This window comes from Panulirus ornatus, chromosome 34 (genome assembly GCF_036320965.1).
Source record: "Panulirus ornatus isolate Po-2019 chromosome 34, ASM3632096v1, whole genome shotgun sequence".
NCBI lineage: Eukaryota > Metazoa > Arthropoda > Malacostraca > Decapoda > Palinuridae > Panulirus > Panulirus ornatus.
Genome location: NC_092257.1, coordinates 209,736 through 233,243, shown reverse-complemented (window position 1 = coordinate 233,243; position 23,508 = coordinate 209,736). Strand labels below are relative to the sequence as shown.

The window sequence follows — 23,508 nt, the reverse complement described above, 5'->3', positions numbered from 1 at the left end:
TGCTAGTCTCCAGTCCTGGAGTGATATTTTGATAATATAGGTTAAGTTAGGTTTGGCAATTTTGTGTTTGACGTTTTTGATTATTCGTGGGTAGAAACGATCAGGACAGAGAGAGGAGAGAGAGAGAGAGAGAGAGAGAGAGAGAGAGAGAGAGAGAGAGAGAGAGAGAGAGAGAGAGCCTCCTATTCATTATTACCCTAAATATCCTTTACTTTCCCTTTTCTAACAACTCTGTCAGTTATCCATAATTAATCTTCATTATCCTGTCCATTTATGTCGAAACTTGGTTTACTCTCCTTTATTGCTTTCCTCTATTCTCTCTCTCTCTCTCTCTCTCTCTCTCTCTCTCTCTCTCTCTCTCTCTCTCTCTCTCTCTCTCTCTCTCTAATCACTTAACTCTCTCCATACTCCCTCTGTGGTCGTTCTCCTTTCACTGATCCTTCGTCGGGGCTGTGTACCCTCCACCCCCTGCTCGTGCACACCACCCTCTGAGCTCCTCCTCTCCTCCTCTCCCTCCACAATTTTCTCATCCTTTACCATCATGCGTAGCGCTCTCTCTCTCTCTCTCTCTCTCTCTCTCTCTCTCTCTCTCTCTCTCTCTCTCTCTCTCTCTCTCTCTCTCTCCCTCTTCCTCCCTCCCTCCCCCCCCCCCCCCTCTCTCTCTCTCTCTCTCTCTCTCTCTCTCTCTCTCTCTCTCTCTCTCCCTCTCCCTCTTCCTCTTCCTCCCTCCCCCCCCCCCCCCCCTCTCTCTCTCTCTCTCTCTCTCTCTCTCTCTCTCTCTCTCTCTCTCTCTCTCTCTCTCTCTCTCTCTCTCTCTCTCATCAGTTGCCGTGTTCTTCCCCTGGCGGGTCCCCCTGCGCTGCCCTATCTGGTAATCCGTGGATAAGCGAAGCTCAGAAGGCGTCCGGTAGTGAATCAGATTCAGTAATTAACAGATCGTCCCCCCCCCCCCACACTTTTGTACGAGCATCATGGGGTCTGGTCTCTCTCTCTCTCTCTCTCTCTCTCTCTCTCTCTCTCTCTCTCTCTCTCTCTCTCTCTCTCTCTCTCTCTCTGTTTGTATCTGAGTAGTGGAGTTGAGAGAGTAGGGTGAATGAATATGTCCTTGGCCTCTTTCTCGGGTCTCAGTTGCAGAGTGTGGGAGGTGTCTGTACGAACGTTCAACTGTATCGTTCCACTTATGTGTGTGTGACAGATGGTCAGGTAGACGACTTCCTTATATGTTTGTGTACATATCTCCAGGTGTTTCAATACATGTATACAGGTGTTAGTACCTATGTATCTCCAGGTGTTTCAATACATGTATACAGGTGTTAGTACCTATGTATCTCCAGGTGTTTCAATACATGTATACAGGTGTTAGTACCTATGTCGATATTTATGTATATATATCAACGTGTCAACATCCTTCATGTGTTGTGTGTCTGTTCATCAGTGTGTTTGGCATCAGAGCGATGTTCGTACGTGTGTAGCAGTGTGCGATATGATCATGTGTGTGTGTGTGTGTGTGTGTGTGTGTGTGTGTGTGTGTAGTGATATATACTATGTATGTGCGTTTGTGTGGGTTTAGTCACCTGTGTAGTTATGTACCTACCAAGGTCAAGTCTTGTCTGTGATAGCAGTAGTGAACTATGATTGCTTGGCCCCGTAGACTATCTTGGTGTTATGTGGGATGACCTGGGTGGTGTGGGGTAGTTAGCTGGATGACCTGGGTGGTGTGGGGTAGTTAGCTGGATGACCTGGGTGGTGTGGGGTAGTTAGCTGGACCTCTGCTGTTCAGAAGTGACTGTTTGAGCACTGAATGTGACCAACCCAATGATGATACATAACCTGACTACAGTCGCACTAGCTCCCATGACCCAGCCAACCATAAACCAACCAATCACGGTCGTCACAACAACCAGACAACCAACCAGGGTCGTCACAGCAACCAGACAACCAACCAGGGTCGTCACAACAACCAGACAACCAACCAGGGTCGTCACAAGCACTAAAACAACCAGGGTTGTCACAACCACCAGACAGTCAACCAGGATCGCCATAATCACGAGACAGCCAGACAGAGTCGTAAGAACAACCAGACAACCAACAGGGGTCGTCACAACCATCAGACAACCAGCCAATGTCGTCACAACCTCCAGACAACCAGCCAACTAGGATCGTCACAACCACTACAACCCCAGCCTGGGTCGTCACAACCACTACAACCCCAGCCTGGGTCGTCACAACCACTACAACCCCAGCCTGGGTCGTCACAACCACTACAACCCCAGCCTGGGTCGTCACAACCACTACAACCCCAGCCTGGGTCGTCACAACCACTACCACCCCAGCCTGGGTCGTCACAACCACTACAACCCCAGCCTGGGTCGTCACAACCACTACAACCCCAGCCTGGGTCGTCACAACCACTACAACCCCAGCCTGGGTCGTCACAACCACTACCACCCCAGCCTGGGTCGTCACAACCACTACCACCCCAGCCTGGGTCGTCACAACCACCACGGGTAGCAGGGGAACGCCATGATCACGTTCCTATTCATTGTAGACGAAAAAATCACGTCAGTTGATGGGGTTGTAACGAGGCGTGAACACAATCATCTAAGTAACTCCCGCCTCATTTTGATTGGCGCCGGTTTACGATCGTTAGATATATCCCCCACAGACCATTGCTACTGCCGTTGAGTTAACAGACAGTTTTTACGACCTGTAATGTAAGTCAACAGACCGTTGTTAACGTCGTTGAATCATATTCAACATCAGTACTGGTGGCCCTCTAGCACCACTACCAGTGGCCAGGTTCCGGCCACTTGTGGTACACTGAAGGCAACTGTCTCCCTCCAGCAGACACCAGCAGCTAAGGAAGCTCCCCTTCTTCCTGGGGCAGACGACAGCGATTCCCCTGTCGTTGTTTCGTGCGGTGCGACCCATTTGTCGTGGGTGACCACCTCCATTGTCGCCATTAGTGTATCCCTCCATACCTCCCCTTCTACACACCACGTCCCCTCCCCAGCCTTTCCATACACCCTCCTCCTCCACACACCACATTTTCCTCACCCCTCCACTGCTACAATTCTGTCGACGCCATCCATTCTGGCCTTTTTTTTCGGCATATTTTTAGGCAAGTGTTTCTTACATATATTTCTGATCTATTGTTTGACTTTTTAGTCACAATTTGTAAGAAAACAATATTTGCGAGACGTGTTGTATGACGTGACTGGCCCACATCCTGGTCATCAGGGCTGGGGTGTGTGGCACTGACCATCTATGAGTGTGTACACACGTGTGTACACCCTCAGCCACTCCCTGCTGCTCACATCCATGTGAACATTATTGTTTTGGTGTAACCAAGGATTCAGCCTTGTGTGTTATATTTTCATCCATCATATAGCTTTATAACTGTATCTTACTATAGCTTTAAGCTGTATCTTACGATAGCTTTATAGCTGTATCTTGATATAGCTTTATAGCTGTATCTTACGATAGCTTTATAGCTGTATCTTAATATAGCTTTATAGCTGTATCTTACGATAGCTTTATAGCTGTATCTTAATATAAACCACACTTTACACTTACGAATTGGTCATGAAAATGAGAAAGAACTGGAAAATTGTGTGGTGATCATATGTGTTGTGTGGTGGAGTGTTGTGTGGTGATGATCATGTGTTGTGTGGTGGAGTGTTGTGTGGTGGAGTGTTGTGTGGTGGAGTGTTGTGTGGTGGAGTGTTGTGTGGTGGAGTGTTGTGTGGTGGAGTGTTGTGTGGTGATGATCATGTGTTGTGTGGTGGAGTGTTGTGTGGTGGAGTGTTGTGTGGTGGAGTGTTGTGTGGTGGAGTGTTGTGTGGTGGAGTGTGGTGTGGTGATGATCATGTGTTGTGTGGTGGAGTGTTGTGTGGTGGAGTGTTGTGTGGTGGAGTGTTGTGTGGTGATGATCATGTGTTGTGTGGTGGAGTGTTGTGTGGTGGAGTGTTGTGGTGTGATGATCATGTGTTGTGTGGTGTGAGTGTTGTGTGGTGGAGTGTGGTGTGGTGATGATCATGTGTTGTGTGGTGGAGTGTTGTGTGGTGGAGTGTTGTGTGGTGGAGTGTGGTGTGGTGATGATTCATGTGTTGTGTGGTGGAGTGTTGTGTGGTGGAGTGTTGTGTGGTGGAGTGTTGTGTGGTGATGATCATGTGTTGTGTGGTGGAGTGTTGTGTGGTGGAGTGTTGTGTGGAGTGTTGTGTGGTGATGATCATGTGTTGTGTGGTGGAGTGTTGTGTGGTGAGTGTTGTGTGGTGGAGTGTTGTGTGGTGGAGTGTTGTGTGGTGATGATCATGTGTTGTGTGGTGGAGTGTTGTGTGGTGGAGTGTTGTGTGGTGGAGTGTTGTGTGGTGGAGTGTTGTGTGGTGGAGTGTTGTGTGGTGATGATCATGTGTTGTGTGGTGGAGTGTTGTGTGGTGATGATCATGTGTTGTGTGGTGGAGTGTTGTGTGGTGGAGTGTGGTGTGGTGGAGTGTTGTGTGGTGGAGTGTTGTGTGGTGATGATCATGTGTTGTGTGGTGGAGTGTTGTGTGGTGATGATCATGTGTTGTGTGGTGGAGTGTTGTGTGGTGGAGTGTGGTGTGGTGATGATCATGTGTTGTGTGGTGGAGTGTTGTGTGGTGGAGTGTTGTGTGGTGATGATCATGTGTTGTGTGGTGGAGTGTTGTGTGGTGGAGTGTTGTGTGGTGATGATCATGTGTTGTGTGGTGGAGTGTTGTGTGGTGATGATCATGTGTTGTGTGGTGGAGTGTGGTGTGGTGATGATCATATGTGTTGTGTGGTGGAGTGTTGTGTGGTGATGATCATGTGTTGTGTGGTGGAGTGTTGTGTAGTGGAGTGTTGTGTGGTGGAGTGTTGTGTGGTGGAGTGTTGTGTGGTGATGATCATGTGTTGTGTGGTGGAGTGTGGTGTGGTGATGATCATGTGTTGTGTGGTGGAGTGTTGTGTGGTGATGATCATGTGTTGTGTGGTGGAGTGTTGTGTGGTGATGATCATGTGTTGTGTAGTGGAGTGTTGTGTGGTGGAGTGTTGTGTGGTGGAGTGTTGTGTGGTGGAGTGTTGTGTGGTGATGATCATGTGTTGTGTGGTGGAGTGTTGTGTGGTGATGATCATGTGTTGTGTGGTGGAGTGTTGTGTGGTGGAGTGTTGTGTGGTGGAGTGTTGTGTGGTGGAGTGTGGTGTGGTGATGATCATGTGTTGTGTGGTGGAGTGTTGTGTGGTGGAGTGTTGTGTGGTGGAGTGTGGTGTGGTGATGATCATGTGTTGTGTGGTGGAGTGTTGTGTGGTGGAGTGTTGTGGTGATCTGTGTGTGTGGTGGAGTGTTGTGTGGTGGAGTGTTGTGTGGTGATGATCATGTGTTGTGTGGTGGAGTGTTGTGTGGTGGAGTGTTGTGTGGTGGAGTGTTGTGTGGTGATGATCATGTGTTGTGTGGTGGAGTGTTGTGTGGTGGAGTGTTGTGTGGTGGAGTGTTGTGTGGTGGAGTGTTGTGTGGTGGAGTGTTGTGTGGTGGAGTGTTGTGTGGTGGAGTGTTGTGTGGTGATCATCAGCTGGACTACATGATCATCATCATCCAGGTTGACGTCTTCAACACTAACGTTTGTTGACTGATTTCCCACAGTCCCGGCTCTCCTGGCTGACACACTCCTCCCTACTGCCAGTATAAGACGCCTTAGGTTCTTAGCGTCGTTTCCGGGGCGTGATTATGAAGCCACAGTTATCTAATTTGTACAAATGAAGGCGCGGTGGATGTCTGGCCGGTGGACAGCGTCTGTAGCTTATGGTAAAGGTTTGGTCAGTGTTACACACAGCCACACACTGAGGTGATACACAAAATATACCAATTTCTTTGTATACATTTGGTTTCGTTAATTTTCAACGTGATTGGTGGTATGTTCCTGTTCTTGTAGTGGTTTGTGCTAGCTAGGATGTGGTTTGATGCCATTTTGGTTGTGATATGTAACGCGAGGTCGAGGGATCTGTGGCCACAGGAGGTGACGGTGGCGAAACTGGCATAGATGAATTGTAAATGATCCCTAGCGATACTGATGGTGTTTGGAATTCCCTCTTTGTACAATCCGCTAAGATGTGTACACTCGTGTGGCCTCATCTCTGGAACTGTCTCTGGCTAACAGCTTTTTGAACTTGTGTATCCTGGCTGTGTTTACCATGTCATCATTGTGTGTGTGTGTGTGTGTGTGTGTGTGTGTGTGTGTGTGTGTGTGTGTGCGTGTGTGTGTGCTGGGAGAGTAGGACGTGTGTCTCCATCAGTATGGATGGTGTGTCCGGCATGACCAACCCTCACACTTCTAGAGTCATGTTGCGGGAGTTCGTCACGCTTGATCTCGCTGGTTGTAGCACCAACCTGATCCTTGATGTTTTCGGTCTGAATTATCATTAATGAATGCATGATGAGTAAATGTTGGCCTTTATGTTAGGACGGACATGTTTGAATGACCTGCTTAATGACACACACACACACACACACACACACACACACACACACACACACACACACACACACACACGGGGGGGGGCCGGGATAGTGGCCAGATGGGATGGATTTTTTTTTTATTTCCGGAGGAGAAAGTGGGAGGTGATCACCTACAGGTGGAACTGGGGAGGTTTGGGTCGGAGTAAGGTGGCAGGTGGCGAGGGGAAGGGGTTCAGGTGTAGCAGGGAGGGGGAGGCTGGGAGAGAGGTTAGCGAGCCACATCAATATTTCACTGTAAGTCAGGACGGATGGTGCACGAAGCTCATGTCCTCCCGGAGCGCGCGCTCCTCTCCACTCCTCGCTGCTTGCTCATTGCTTTCTCTGACCACCTTATTGTTCCCAAGGATAGTGATGGTGAGGGATAGTGGTGATGGTGAGGGATAGTGGTGGTGATGTGGTAGGAAGCAGTTCCGTCAGTCAGTGTGAGTGTGGTGGTCAGTTATGATGGAGGTAACACAGGGCCACACTACCTTTGGTTCTCGTTCCCTGACATTACCTTCTCCTCCACCAGGGTGTGACATACCCGGCGTGTCACGGGATCTGGAGGAACTGGTCGCCGCCCCTGGAGAGGTCCCGTCTGGCCACACTCGCCTTCTGCGGCAGCTACGCCGGCGCCGTCCTGGGGATGCCGCTTTCAGCCTGGCTGACGGAGGGAATCGGCTGGCCAGCCCCCTTCTACTTCTACGGTAAGAAGCCGTTGCTTGACGCAGGCGAGACTCTCCATACCTGTAGTAGGTAACTCGTTGTTAGCTGTGTTGGTCACTGTTAATCATCACCTGTGTAGCTGGTGTGTTCTGCTGGTTGTGGGTGTGGTTTGAGGAACACTGCTGCCGCTACTGACTGGCTCCCTCACCAGCAGTCACCAACAACCAGCTCAGTACACCGGCAGGCAGGTGCCACAGCCTGTTGTCTTACTACCACAACCATCAGTGATCACTCAGCTTGTTACCTCATTAGCTTCTCGTAACAACCCACCTTTATAACCTTCCCCAGGCATCACTAGCAGCCTTACAGGTGCATACCATACCTAGGCACCGCTACAGGTAGGTGGGACTAATACATGGAGGTACTTGATAAGTTTAGCATTAGTGCCACTAACGCTGTGCTTGGCTCTACCTCAGGTATGGCCGGCATCGCGTGGGGCTTCATCTGGTACTGGTTAGCCTTCGAGAAACCGGCCACGCATCCGACCATCTCCGCCAGAGAGCAGATCTACATCGAGGAGAGCCTTGGCAAGCAGGTGAGTGGACGCTGACCTCCTGCTGCAGTATGGAGGGTGGGGAACACTTCGGCCTCCTCATGTTTGGCCGACCAAAAGGTTGGATCAGGAACAGTGTCTCATATCTTGCTGGTCCTCCAAGTGTGTGTGTGTGTGTGTGGTGGGGGGGGGGGGGGTTGTGGTCTGCAGGGAGAGGTCTGGTCATCATTGTTTCCTACAAGTTGGGACTCAGGGGGTCTGGCAGTAGTAGTAGTGAGGACAGGTAATGAAGGAGATGTTTGTATAGGTTCATGCTTCTCGTACACACTTACCTGAGTGTAACATCGTAGGTCATACGAACGTTGTATTCACACTTCTCCTTGACGTGCGCCGACTATAAGCTGTTAAAGGACGTAAAAACACATAAACATTCAACCATACATATACTTACACGTGAGTTACAAGCAAGGCACGCACTCGCTGACACCCACCACCTATAACATCCTCCTCCCACCTTCTTACCTGCACAGGTGGCGAAGCAGCCGACCTTCGCCTCCACCCCGTGGCGAGCGTTCGCTGCCTCCATGCCGGTGTGGGCCATCATCGTAGCCAACGTCGCCCGCTCCTGGACCTTCTACCTGCTCATCATCTCTCAGCCGACATACTTCAAGGAGGTGTTCGACTTCAACATAGCCAAGGTGGGTTGTCAGTGGTCATGGTTGTCAGAGGTCATGTGGGGTCATCCTGTTTTGTGTTTGGTCATGTCATTGTACCATAACGATCACCTTTTGGTCACGTTAGGCCATACAAGGTGAAGATATGTTATGGTCATTCATTTTGGGTCATGCTTGGTCAGTCAGGGTCACCCGTGGTCATGTGCAATCATGTAGTAGTATAGAGACCACGGATACATAAGGTCAGGCCGGTTTGTTTAGGGTCATCGTAGGTCATATGAGACCTGAATCATTCTGGGTTGTGTAGGATCATTCTGGGTCGTGTAGGATAATTCTGGGTCGTGTAGGATCATTCTGGGTCGTGTAGGATCATTCTGGGTTGTGCAGGATCATTCTGGGTTGTGTAGGATCATTCTGGGTCGTGTAGGATCATTCTGGGTCGTGTAGGATAATTCTGGGTCGTGTAGGATCATTCTGGGTCGTGTAGGATCATTCTGGGTCGTGTAGGATCATTTTGGGTTGTGTAGGATCATTCTGGGTCGTGTAGGATCATTCTGGGTTGTGTAGGATCATTCTGGGTTGTGTAGGATCATTCTGGGTCGTGTAGGATCATTCTGGGTTGTGTAGGATCATTCTGGGTAGTGTAGGATCATTCTGGGTCGGATTATGACATACGAGACCAAATTGCTGTCTTTCTGTTTTGTAATTTTCGTTCATTGTGCATGAAGATCAGAGAGTTTATTGTTAGTTAAGTCATTGTGTGTCACCTGGGGTCAGTTTGTGGTGTGTTGGTGGATTGTGTGATGTTACCTATCATCATAATGAGATGATCATCCGGCCGTCATCCTGGGTCATGATCAATCACTGTAATACACTGGCATCCAGGTTGAGTCATCCTGGGTCTTTAGTTAGTGTGGGATTATATTGTGCTCTGTAGAGCCAGTGTGAGTTATGTAGAGCCAGTGTGAGTTATGTAGAGCCAGTGTGAGTTATGTAGAGCCAGTGTGAGTTATGTAGAGCCAGTGTGAGTTATGTAGAGCCAGTGTGAGTTATGTAGAGCCAGTGTGAGTTATGTAGAGCCAGTGTGAGTTATGTAGAGGCAGTCTGAGTTATGTAGAGCTAGTCTGGGTTATGTAGAGCCAGTCTGAATTATGTAGAGCTAGTCTGAGTTATGTTATACAGAATAGGTGACTGTAGAGATCATTTAGAGACGTGTGCATGCTGCAGTGACTGAAGGATTCTGGGTAGTGTTGGGTCTTTTGTCTTTGTAATGGTCACCAGTCCGATCTGTACCATTCTACATCGTTCAGGTTGTCAACAGTTACTTCAAGGGTAAGATGACTGCTGCTAGCAACGCTGTCTCATATACTGATCACCTCCATCCCTCCTCCCTCCAAGCTGCACCATCTCCTCTACTATCAACCTGGAAGGGTAGATCGGGGGTAGAGGGTGGGGTAGCATCTTGCAGCATCCTTGTACTTATACTAGCACTACAACAAGCCTCCTCTCATTGTCAAAGGGCGGCATTTATGACAGCCCTCTCTCCCTGCTTCCCCTCAGAGCTGACCATAACAACCCTCTCTCCCTGCTTCCCCTCAGAGCTGACCATAACAACCCTCTCTCCCTGCTTCCCCTCAGAGCTGACCATAACAACCCTCTCTCCCTGCTTCCCCTCAGAGCTGACCATAACAACCCTCTCTCCCTGCTTCCCCTCAGGGCGGCACCATCTCCGCCCTGCCTCACCTGGTCATGACGATCATAGTGCCATTCGGAGGTCAGCTAGCCGACTACTTCCGTAAGAACAACATACTCTCCACCACCAACGTCAGGAAGTTGTTTAACTGCGGCGGGTTCGGGCTGGAGGCCGTCTTCCTCCTGGTGGTGGCCTTCTCCAGAAATATATACGTGGCCATCTCTGCCCTCACCGCCGCCGTAGGATTCTCTGGCTTCGCTATATCAGGTAGGTGCAGTTGGCTCCCTCCATTTACCATTTCTTGTAGGCCGGGAGGCTGTGTTGGTTGTGTTGCCAAGGTTGTAGGACCACTTGTGTTGTTATGGTTGTAGGACCACTTGTGTTGTTATGGTTATAGGATCACTTGAAGAAAGTATGGAGAATTTTGTGTGTGTGTGTGTGTGTGTGTGTGTGTGTGTGTGTGTGTATTCCAGCTCCTAACCTCCCTCCCCTCCAACACATCGGACTAATCAACTGTTCCTGACCGTCACCCTAACTTCTCCTCCTCCTCCTCCCTTCCTCACCTCGTCTCCCACACCCTCAGTACATTTCCCCATTACCCCCAGCCCTCCCCAGTTCTCCCCTTCTCCCCATCGTCCAGTACCACCCCAGCGGCGGCCACCCCTGTCATCCATCACAGCTCGTAACAAACCGTCCCGCCACTACCTCGATAAGGCCCTCTATCCTTACGTCCTGCTGATGTGGGTTAAAGGATAACAATTTGCCCCCTACAGCCCATCCCTTGGGGTGGCTTAATGGGTCGTTTCTGAGGTAACAAGTCGCGGGTAGTTAGGAGAGACGAGCGCCGATGACTGGCTCCTATGAACACGGTCTAATGGCTTCCACCAGCCAAGGTATCAACTCTTGACAGCTAGTCTTTTAGAGGGAGAAGGGAGGGAGGAGAAGGGCGAGAGGGGAGATGGCTAGTGCTGATAACGGGAGAAGAGCAAGACGCGAGAGGACAGGACCTCGGCCATAAGTGAGAGAAAAGATTGGCCCACACACAGAAGAGATCACAAGAAAATATATATAGAATTGTAAAATGATTATGAACAAATAGAATCACTGGAGGGGGACCAAGAGTGTAAGATCAGAAGACGAGGGTATGGAAGGTGAGATGATAAGAATATGAATCAATGATTATTGGTTACAAATGTGGGTATTTGGTACACACAAAGATAATACCTAGGTACAAAGAGGAGGGTTAACGACAACATGAGAATCCATGTAAAAACTTGAGCAGATTGAGAAGGACAATGACTAGTGAGATGGAGGGGGTAAACTGTAGGTGGGAGACAGATGGTGTTATGTAGGGGGGAGCTGGTGATGACATTATGTAGGGGGGAGCTGGTAATGATGTTATGTAGGGAGGAGCTGGTGATGTGGTTATATGGACACCGCACAAGATATACATAAAATGATACAAGTGTTCGTTGTGTGTGTTGCTCTGAGCAATGTTTTACGTTATTACGAATTCTATAATTTTCTCTGAGTCTCGAGACGTTTGTTTAACGATACAGACTTGTGTTGATATATGAACACTTGCAGTTTTGTTTGCTACCCAGATTATAACCTGGCAGGCTTTTTATCTCGACTATAACCTCTACATAGAGCCGGCAATCTTTCTTGTGTCCGACTCTATAGTTCCACCAGAAGACAGCCAGGGTTCGACCCCAGAGCAGTGTTGGCTCTCAACACAGGGCTCACCCGTGTGATCATGGCTACACGTATCAACACAGGCTGCTTGGTGGGTGGAGGGGGGGGGGGGGAAGTAGCCTCATCATTACTAAACTTTTAATAATTTTCCAGACCATTATTAGAAATTTGCTCAGGCCTCGGGGGAGTCAGTTTAATCTTTGTATACGTTATCATCCTATTAGAACATGAACATTATCTGCCTCTCTACAAAAAAGATAAAAAAGGTTGTTTTGATCCTCATAAAATAGGGTTATTAAGAAAATGAGTCTCTCTATATTGTAAATTATAATTTTGAATCTTTTTTAAAAAAACTGACATCCTAAGTTTGTGGAAACCTGGCTGACGACTGCTGACAGCTCTGGAAATGTATATTACATTTCGTTCACCAGATTTTGATGTATTGATGTTCTAGTAAGTGACTCTGTATAAGAACACGTTGTGCACGTCAACATCGTCCACATACCACCACTGTGGACTGAAGTGGAGACTTATCTTCATGTGGTGCTGCATCATAGGGATCTCCCCACCTTCATAACCACAACAACACGACCCGTAACTTTATATCATTTTGGTCAAACAAACTCCAGTTGTGACTTACCTGCCTGGCTGGGTGGGTGGGTGGGTGGTGGTGAGAGGAGGCCCAGCCTGGGCCACACAGAGAGGCGCACTTACTCCTTACCAGTACTGGAGGTGTGCAGGTTGCCAGGGGTGGCTGGAGGAAGATCTTCAGTTTTGAGGAACCTGCAATTAGCGCTTGTTAATCAGTGCCACAGTAGTTGAGACTTTACTACAACAACAAAGATATAACCCAGCGGACCACCAACCCATTCTTACCCAGAAAACTGTAAACATTCTCACATTAAGCTGATATCTACATCCGTTGAAATTACTTACACAGTCTTACTTCAGAAATATAAATCCCACATTTTCTTTATATACTTTGCTAGAGTCAGTAGAACGTTCCCTTCCCTCAACAGACAGTACTCACTGGTTACCTTGAACACAGCCGCAGGAGGAGGTGGTTCAGCCGTGACACAAGGTTCCTCCTGCCTGGGACGTCCCGGGCACATCAACAGCTCTCCATTAAAGTCGTATCGAAGCTGCCTCAATCGAATTACGGGTCCCGGTAATCAAATCTCTCCTCTACTAATGACAATATTCACACAAGTTAATCCGGAGAGGAAAATCCCAGAATCGCTTACTCCATGAAGAAACGACTTCGTGTTCCCGAATATTTCAATACAGTTCTGAAGATCTGAAGCAGACCGAGGCTGAAGCTTGAGCCTCTGAATTACCATGAGCTCCATCTTCTGTAACTGAATCATCAGACGTAGGATGATGACTGTTTGCTCGCAGACCCTTGAAATATCCGTATCCGGACACGGAACTTTGAGTGCTCAAATATTCAGAAATTGAACACCAAGACCTATGAAAAATCCTCAGACCACAAATATTCGAATACAGATGTTAAAGTCCCCTATTGGTGGCACGGCTGCCTTTGGAGAACGTCAAAGATCCGAATATTCGAACATCAAACTCATGACTTCTTAAGTACCTGTACACGATAATTATAAACACCAAGAGTTTATTTACAAAAGATTTAAAACCATACAAGTGATAAGTAAATCCAAGTGTCTAAGTCATCGAAAGCGGAGTTCCGACCCCTGGGAAGGTGACTGCAATGTGCTATGAAGATGCCAGACGTTCGAACACAAGCTTCCAGGCGAGAAATCATTGAAGCCTTGAAATTCCACCATCGATTGACTCGTACTCTCGCTTGATTAAGAATCTTTTGTACAGGATATGTGGTGTTCCAGCCCATTTGTTGCTGGCTGATGTCGGCTTTATCACTTGGGATTACAAATTGTGCTTCGGTGCGACGCACTGATGGCTGGCCGGGATCTGACGAGGCTTAGGAGGAGAGGTGAAGATGGTTGTGGTTGTAGGGGAGGGATGGCTGGTGTTTGGTCTTTGTGTGATCTGGTTGTGAAGATGCACTGACGTCAGTGAAGACTTAGTGGAAGTTAAAGTCTTCAGGTTGTAATATTTCATGCTATATAAACCCTGAAGGTGTTCACCCGTAGGATAAGATGCATTTCCGGGGGAAAGAAATTATTTTTTTCATTGTGGGTTGTGTATGAACGTGAGACGATGAAGGTGAGATCAGAACAGAGGAAACATGACAGACAAATGAGTACATGGCAGTACTTGAGAGGGCCAGGTAGCTGTACATGGCAGTACGTGATAAGGCCAGGTAGCTGTACATGGAGTACGTGAGAGGGCCAGGTAGCTGTACATGGCGGTACGTGATAAGGCCAGGTAGCTGTACATGGAGTACGTGAGAGGACCAGGTAGCTGTACATGACAGTACGTGAGAGGGCCCGGTAGCTGTACATGGCCGTACGTGGGAAGGCCATGCAGCTGTACATGACAGTACGTGAGAGGGCCATGCTTCATCAAGACGCCAGCAGTTACAGAGTATAAATAGAATGGTAAATCTTTAAGCCACACAGTGAGGAAGGATAGTCAAGAATAAGGCTCCCTCTTCCCCCCATAGTATAATTTAGTAGAAAGCTCCCGTCTTCAGGTAGGAACACCAGGAGTATATTCCTAAGGAACACCAGGATATACTACCAAGGAGCACCAGGATATACAACCAAGGAACACCAGCATATACTACTAAGGAACACCAGGATATACTACCAAGGAACACCAGGATATACTACCAAGGAACACCAGCATATACTACCAAGGAACACCAGGATATACTACCAAGGAACACCAGCATATACTACCAAGGAACACCAGGATATACTACCAAGGAACACCAGGATATACTACCAAGGAACACCAGCATATACTACCAAGGAACACCAGCATATACTACCAAGGAACACCAGCATATACTACCAAGGAACACCAGGATATACTGTCAAGGTAATGACTTAACCGTTGATCTGTAATACAGCAAGAGACAATCTTCCACAACTCTGGGGATTATGAAGAAACATTACTTACAAAATTGCACATAACAAGTTACAAAGCTGCACATAACAAGTTACAAAGCTGCACATAACAAGTTACAAAGCTGCACATAACAAGTTGCCACATATACCTCACCATATATATATACCCTCTGAGACAAGCCATTCTGCAAGCTATTCAACTCACGAAGATGACACTTTCCTATGAAAGGAGTGGGATGTGTGCGCTGAAATGTCATCTGTTGATAGTAATGATGGCCACTGCAGGGCTGGCTGGCGCTGGGAATATCGTATGAAGTAATCATGACAATTGACGCTCCAGTGAGGCTGATGTGTGTGTTTCACCGGCCTTCACTGGAAGTGTTGATGGTTTGACCCAGCGACCAGAAGCAATCCTCGGTAAACGTTATGATGTCATGACACATTCTCTCTCTCTCTCTCTCTGAGGGGTTTATGGTCTGTTCTAGCAAGGGAATTCTGGATGAATTTGGCTTGTTGATCACAGGGCGAGGAGACGAGGAGGATGACGCCCAGGGAGACTCATCTGTGGTTGACCCAGTGAGAGCGAGGCTGGGAACATAACACTTACGTACGTAGGTCTGATTTCTCATTTTCTGTACTTGTGTAAACACACTTGACCTAGGGCAGAGTAAGGGAAGGGATGGTAGGTTAATGGACAAGGAGAGTAATGTAAGGGGAGTGAGAGGGTCATAGTGAGGGAAGGGGGTGTAAAGTAAGGAAGGGGAGAAGAGAGGAGTAGATTAAGAGGATAGTGAGGAGAGGGAGAGTAGGGTGAGGGAAGGGAGGGGAGGGGAGGATAAAGGTTGGCTGGCGTAAGGGAGTGGGAGGGTATAGTAAGGGAGTGGAGAGGGGAGAGGGGTTGGGGGTGAAATCCATTTGATGAAATCTTTTATCAAGTTTGTGAGGCTCCCCAGGGAGGTAAAGTTTCCAGTGGGGCTCGCCCTTGATGAAGATGATGATGTCCCTCCTCCTCCCGCTGCTGCTGCTGGTGATGGTGGTGATGGTGGTGATGGTGGTGATGGTGGTGATGGTGGTGATGGTGGTGGTGGTGATGGTGGTTGTCCTGTTGCTGGTGGTACTATGGTGGTATTCATGTTCGTCGTTTCTCAGATGTCGAGGTAGTGCAACGAACATAAGAAGAAATGCCTCATTTCCTCGCATAATTCTTACTGTCATGCACAATGTCCTGTGAACAGAAGCTTTTATCCACAGTCGAGCCCCACTGACCACTACCTGGGTCAGCCCACTGACAGAACGTCACCCCCCGTTCTGCACACGGGTTCAATATGTTGTGCACCAAGCACGCCTCTCACCCTCCTGCATGTCCACTCCATGAGAACTCAAGATCCCTCTCCCTCCATCCTTCCGCTCCTTCATGACTCACCTTCCACCTTGCTTCATCTACTTTTTAAAGTCAGTTTGTTTCGTTCACCTCTCCGTATGTCCACCATTTTAGCACAACCTGTTCAGCTCTCTGTCATATTTAGTTTACTACCTCATCTCTCTCTCTCTCTCTCTCTCTCTCTCTCTCTCTCTCTCTCTCTCTCTCTCTCTCTCTCTCTCTCTCTCTCTCTCTCTCTCTCTCTCTCTCTCTCTCTCTCTCTCTCTCTCTCTCTCTCATGATATCTTTCCTCACACGATCAACCCTCCTCATCCCGCATATTGTCCTCAAGCACTCTTATTTCCAACACGTCTACCCTCCGTTCTTCTGTATACTGGCCGCGCGACTCTGATCCATACGGTATCGTTGACACTACTATACCACCAAACATCTTTGCCCTCACAGACAGCAGCCTTCACTTCAGGTCCCCTAGTTTAATCTGAAACTCTCCAAGTTCTCCCCATTCAAACACTCACACCAGCGTGTCACTACCCCATGCTGAGCCTTATAATCTTAATCATATTTAGATTAATTTTCAAGCTCCTCCTCTCACACACTCCCAAACTCAGACACCAGCTTCTGCAGTTTTTCATTCGAGTCTGCCACGCAAGTCGTGTCATCTGCAAATAACAACTAAATAGTAGGCCAGTCCCTCCCCAGCATACTTTAAATTCGCCCTATCTTCAGGACTCCCGCACTCTCCTCCCTCACCATCCCATCCATGAATAGGTTAAACAGCCATGGTGACACTATGACATTACGCAGACCCACCTTCACCTGCACCACTCACCCTTCCAGTTCTCACTTGCTCACACGTTTTACTCCAAAACTCATTGTTTGTAGTAGCTTTCTCCTCCCAACACACATCCGTGGCACCTTCTGCACGGCATGTCTGTCAACCTTAACTTACGTTTTCTTCAAGTCCATGTTTGCCACACATAAATCTTCTCTTTTTCTAAGCTTCTTTCATACAAATTCTTTAAAGCAAACACCAGGTCCACACATCATCAACCGCTCGAAAAGTTGCATTACTCCTCCCCAGTCTACTGCTCTGTGCATGCCACCGCCCTCGCTTGAGTCACCACTCCTGCACAACACACCAGGAACATTAGACAGAATTTAATTTCTCTTATTCAAACATTCACTTTTGTTTCCCTTATCTTTGAATAATGGCACCATACAGGCGAAGTTCCGTTCGTCCTTAGGAACCTCACCCTGCGCCATGTATACAGTTAACATCCGTCCTTTCTTGAGAAATTCAACTGCAGTCCTGTTGACCCAAGCCACTTTGCCAGGTTTTTCTTTACAAGATTTCCACCTTCTCATTTCATCACACAATGCGTTATGACTCTATGTATATATCCATGTCTGGAAGACCCTACATCTGCCACCTTGTCATCTAACAGTCAAAAATTCTTCAAAATACTCAATCTCCGCTTTACCTCTTCCTTACCCGTAACCACTTCCCCAACTACATCCGTCATTGTTGCTCCCATTTCTTCTCTGCTTCTCACACTATTGACCTCCTTCCATAGCATTTTCACGTTTTCCCTTAACTTTACCGATATCCTCCTACCCCATCTCTCATTTGCCCTCTTTTTCAGCCCCTGCTTCTTCCTCTTAACCTCCTGCCGCTTTCTTTTGTTCATCTCCAAGTCACTCATACTGTTTCCCTGCAGAAAGCGCCCATATATCTCTCTTTTCTATGTCGTGGGCGACTGATTTCCTCGTCCCACCACTAACTTTACTATCGCGTGGCAATCGTGTTCGTCGTAACCCTTCATCCATCCTAGTCATACTACTATCTCTACTACTATCTTCTGGCCGGACCTGGCGCTGCACCTTAATGTTTGTGGAGTTGACGTCTACTGGCGTACAGTGAGAGCCATACAAAGCGGTGTGCAGGAGCAGCTAGGGCGAGGAGGTGACCTAGGGTGAGACAGGCCTGGATCTAGTCTCCGTAAATCAGGTAAGATTGTGTAGGGTGTGGCTGTGCTCCCCAAGGGGCGAGGACAATCTCTATAATGCACTGAGACCATTACCTTGCTATGGTTTACATGCTAGGGTCATATATTGAAGTGTGGAGGGGAACGGGGCTGGGGGTCGATGGGGGGAGGGGGAGGAAGGTGTTGGAGATTGGTTGGGGAGGAAGGTGGTGGAGAATGGTTAGGGGGAGGAAGGGAAAGTATAGGGAGGGCTGAGAGGGTGGAGGAAGAGGGATGTCTGGAGGACTGGTGATCGGTAGTGGGAAGGAGGTTGATGGGAATGGCTGTGGCGAGGAAGGAGGACGATTGCTTAAAAAGAGCTTGTTGTGTGATGGAGACGATGAGTAGATAATGGAGGTATCGGTGGGTGGGTGGGTGGTGGTAGCCTGATAGCGCTGTGTTACCGGGAAAGTCTTACTCTCGTGTTGTCCCTTCTGTTAACCTTTCATATATGTACCACGCCTTTATTCCTGTACAAACAAATCATTTGATTCTTGTCCTGTTCTTATGTTATATTCATGTTGCTCAAGTCTAATATAAAGATCCTTACCAGTCTACCCAACATATTACAGTTTTTGCAAGGTATTTAGAAAACACATCCCGCAGAATTTTCTGGTGAGTTTTTGATTAAGATATTCTTTACAATATTGTTATTACTGAAGGCTACAATTAAAGGATTTAAGCAACCTGGGAAGTGATGTAAAATTATCACTAAAAGGGAGAACTAAACGATTTTTGGTATCAAGGGGAAATTTGAGTTTAATTCTATTAAATGATTTCTTTGCCAACTTGAGGGATTTATCAATGAAAGATCTAGGATACTTTAACTTCGATCCAGTAGAATATATGTATAGGTATGTTTGTATATATAGCAGCACATGACCCCACGGAGTGAAAAACACTCCTGTACCCTGCTGGTGTGGTGCTGTACCCTGCTGGTGTGGTGCTGTACCCTGCTGGTGTGGTGCTGTACCCTGCTGGTGTGGTGCTGTACCCTGCTGGTGTGGTGCTGTACCCTGCTGGTGTGGTGCTGTACCCTGCTGGTGTGGTGCTGTACCCTGCTGGTGTGGTGCTGTACCCTGCTGGTGTGGTGCTGTACCCGTAACTGTAACTTGTATAGTGTTAGCAACTGTTGCATTAATTGTGGTGGTTGTGGCGTAAGTCCCGATCCTTGACGTTAGTCCAGTGGTTGTTATATCACTGGTTCAGATATACTATTGATGTGTGCAGCATGATGATGATGATGATGACCATGCGTGCGTCTGACTGATGGCAAAAGTAAATACATTTCATCTGTTGGTGACAAATCAATGATTTGTTTCATTCCTGTTTGTTGTGTAAGCCATGGACGTGGTCTTCCCCAGGAAGGGAAACAGTCTGTATGACTCGCTGGTGTTGAGTTGATCCACATAAGAGGCTACTGTTCATGTCTTCTGGAACTATCATTAGTTTCTTCTTTAAGTAATAATAATGTGTGAGAGAGTCGTCCATGTCGTTCTGTTGTAAAGACAGACAAGTTGGTGTGGGTACCGTGCTGGTGCGTCCCTCCCCAGCCGGGCCTCTCTTGCCACACTCCCTCCTCAACCTCTGCCTCCATCTCAACATCAGGTTCACTGTTTTCTCATGGTAGCACAGGGCTCCTCCCACCTGTCCCATGCCTCATGGTAACTCCCGCTCCTCACCCCCGTCTCTCTCTCTCTCTCTCTCTCTCTCCAGGCTTCAACGTGAACCACCTGGATATCGCGCCGCGCTACGCCTCCATCCTGATGGGTATAAGCAACGGCTTCGGCACACTGAGCGGCATGATCTGCCCCATTGTGGTGGAGGAGTTCACCAAGCACAACGTGAGTATGTGTACCCTCACCATGTATGTACCCTCACCATGTATGTACCCTCACCATGTATGTACCCTCACCATGTATGTACCCTCACCATGTATGTACCCTCATCATGTATGTACCATCACCATGTATGTACCATCACCATGTATGTACCATCACGAAGTACCCTGTGTGTACCTTCACCATGTACCCTCACCATGTACCCTGTGTGTACCCTCACCATGTATGTACCATCACGAAGTACCCTGTGTGTACCCTCACCATGTACCCTTGCACACTACTGCAGTAGGTGTCCCCTCATCATGTACCCTCACCATGTACCCTTACCATGTACCATGCACACAACTGTAGTATATGTACCCTCACCAACTACACTATTGTATATGTGTACTATCACCAACTACACTATTGTATATGTGTACTATCACCAACTACACTATTGGAGTGTGTGTACTCTTACAAACTACACTACTGGAGTATGTGTACTCTCACCAACAACCACCCGTGCACACACCACACCACATCATACCACATCATACCACACCGCACCACATCATACGATACCACATCATACCACACCACACCACATCATACCACACTAAACCACGTCATACCACACCATACCACATTATACCACACCACACCACGTCATACCACACGACACCCCATCATACCACACCACACCACGTTATACCACACTACACCACATCATACCACACCACACCACACCATACCACACCACGTCATACCACACCACACCACATCATACCACATCATGCCACACCACACCACGTCATACCACACTACACCACATCATACCACACCACACCACACCACACCACGTCATAGCACACCACACCACGTCACACCACACCACATCATACCACAACACACCACATCATACCACACCACATCATATCACACCACACCACACCACGCTTACAACACCACACCACATCATACCACACCACACCACATCATACCACACCACATCACACCACACCACGTCATACCACACCACACCACATCATACCACACCACACCACGTCATACCACACCATACCACATCATACCACACCACACCACACCACGTCATACCACACCACACCACATCATACCACACCACACTACATCACACCACACCACACTACATCACACCACACCACAACATACCACACCACATCATACCACACCACACCACACCACATCATACCACACCACACCACATCATACCACACCACTCCACATCGTACCACACCACACCACGTCATACCACACCACACCACATCATGCCACACGACACCAAGTCATACCACACCACATCATACTACACCACACCACGTCATACCACACCACACCACATCATACCACATCACACTACGTCATACCACACCACACCACATCATACCACACCATGCCACACCACACCACGTCATACCACACTACACCACATCATATCACACCACACCACACCACATCATACCACACCACACCACCTCATACCACAACACACCACACCACACCACGTCATACCACACCACACCACGTCACACCACACCACACCACATCATACGACAACACACCACGTCATACCAAACTACACCACATCATACCACACCACCACATCATACCACAACACACCACACCGCACCACACCACGTCATACCACACCACACCACGTCACACCACACCACATCATACCACAACACACCACATCATACCACAACACACCACATCATACCACACCACCACATCATACCACACCACACCACATCATACCACACCACACCACACCACGCCATACAACACCACACCACACCACACCACACCACACCACATCACATCATACCACACCACACCACACCACGTCATACCACACCACACATCATACCACACCACACCACACTACGTCATACCACACCACACCATACCACACCACACTACATCACACCACACCATACCACACCACATCATACCACACCACACCACACCACACCACGTCATACCACACCACACCACATCATACCACACCACTCCACATCATACCACACCACACCACGTCATACCACACCAAACCACACCACACCACGTCATACCACACCACGCCACACCACACCACATCATACCATATCACACCACGTCATACCATACCACACCACTTCATACCACACCACACCACGTTATACCACACCACACCACATCATACCACACCACACCACACCACGTCATACCACACCACACCACATCATACCACACCACGCCACATCATACCACACCACACCACACCACGTCATGCCACACCACACCACATCATACCACACCACACTTCATAACGTCATACCACACCACACCACATCACATCATACCACACCACACCACACCACACCACACCACACCACACCACATCATACCACACCACACCACGTCACACCACACCACACCAAACCACACCACATCATACCACACCACGCCACATCATACCACACCATACCACACCACATCACGTCATACCACACCACACCACACCACATCATACCACAACACAGTACATCATACTACATCACATCATATCACACCACACCACATCACATACCACACCACACCACATCACATCATACCACACCACACCACACCACGTCATACCACACCACACCACATCATACTACACCATACTGCTGACCACCGTCTCCCCACTGCCCATGGTACCTACCCCTACCAGTCTTAAGCTGGCTCGTGACACGGGCGATAGTACCAGGTAGGGGTCCTTCCTGTGGCTGGGCTACGCGGCTGGCTGGGTCACAGTCGTACACCAGACTGTAACAGGTTCATTTTGAACAGACGGGCGAGTACGTCAGCAGACAGACCACCTGCACACCTGATGCCCCTCACATGACCACACGTCAAGATTTAAGTAACATCTCATAACGCTACCATCCCCCTGCGTGATGTGCCGGGCTACCATCCCCCTGCGTGATGTGCCGGGCTACCATCCCCCTGCGTGATGTGCCGGGCTACCATCCCCCTGCGTGATGTGCCGGGCTACCATCCCCCTGCGTGAGGTGCCGGGCTACCATCCCCCTGCGTGATGTGCCGGGCTACCATCCCCCTGCGTGAGGTGCCGGGCTACCATCCCCCTGCGTGATGTGCCGGGCTACCATCCCCCTGCGTGAGGTGCTGGGCTACCATCCCCCTGCGTGAGGTGCTGGGCTACCATCCCCCTGCGTGAGGTGCCGGGCTACCATCCACCTGCGTGAGGTGCCGGGCTACCATCCCCCTGCGTGAGGTGCCGGGCTACCATCCCCCTGCGTGAGGTGCCGGGCTACCATCCCCCTGCGTGAGGTGCCGGGCTACCATCCACCTGCGTGAGGTGCTGGGCTACCATCCACCTGCGTGAGGTGCTGGGCTACCATCCCCCTGCGTGAGGTGCTGGGCTACCATCCCCCTGCGTGAGGTGCTGGGCTACCATCCCCCTGCGTGAGGTGC

At 48.8% G+C, this 23,508-nt stretch overlaps 1 protein-coding gene across 1 annotated transcript in view; it reads left to right on the top strand.

Annotated features, from left to right (window-relative positions):
* The window catches only part of VGlut (Vesicular glutamate transporter), a 191,002-nt gene that overhangs the window by 156,950 nt on the left and 10,544 nt on the right, over positions 1 to 23,508 (top strand). Inside the window, exons 9-13 of the mRNA XM_071682119.1 lie at positions 7,023 to 7,197; positions 7,633 to 7,751; positions 8,240 to 8,407; positions 10,100 to 10,343; positions 19,901 to 20,028. Of these exons, the coding sequence (XP_071538220.1) occupies positions 7,023 to 7,197; positions 7,633 to 7,751; positions 8,240 to 8,407; positions 10,100 to 10,343; positions 19,901 to 20,028 (834 nt within the window). The remainder of the gene's footprint in view (positions 1 to 7,022; positions 7,198 to 7,632; positions 7,752 to 8,239; positions 8,408 to 10,099; positions 10,344 to 19,900; positions 20,029 to 23,508) is intronic.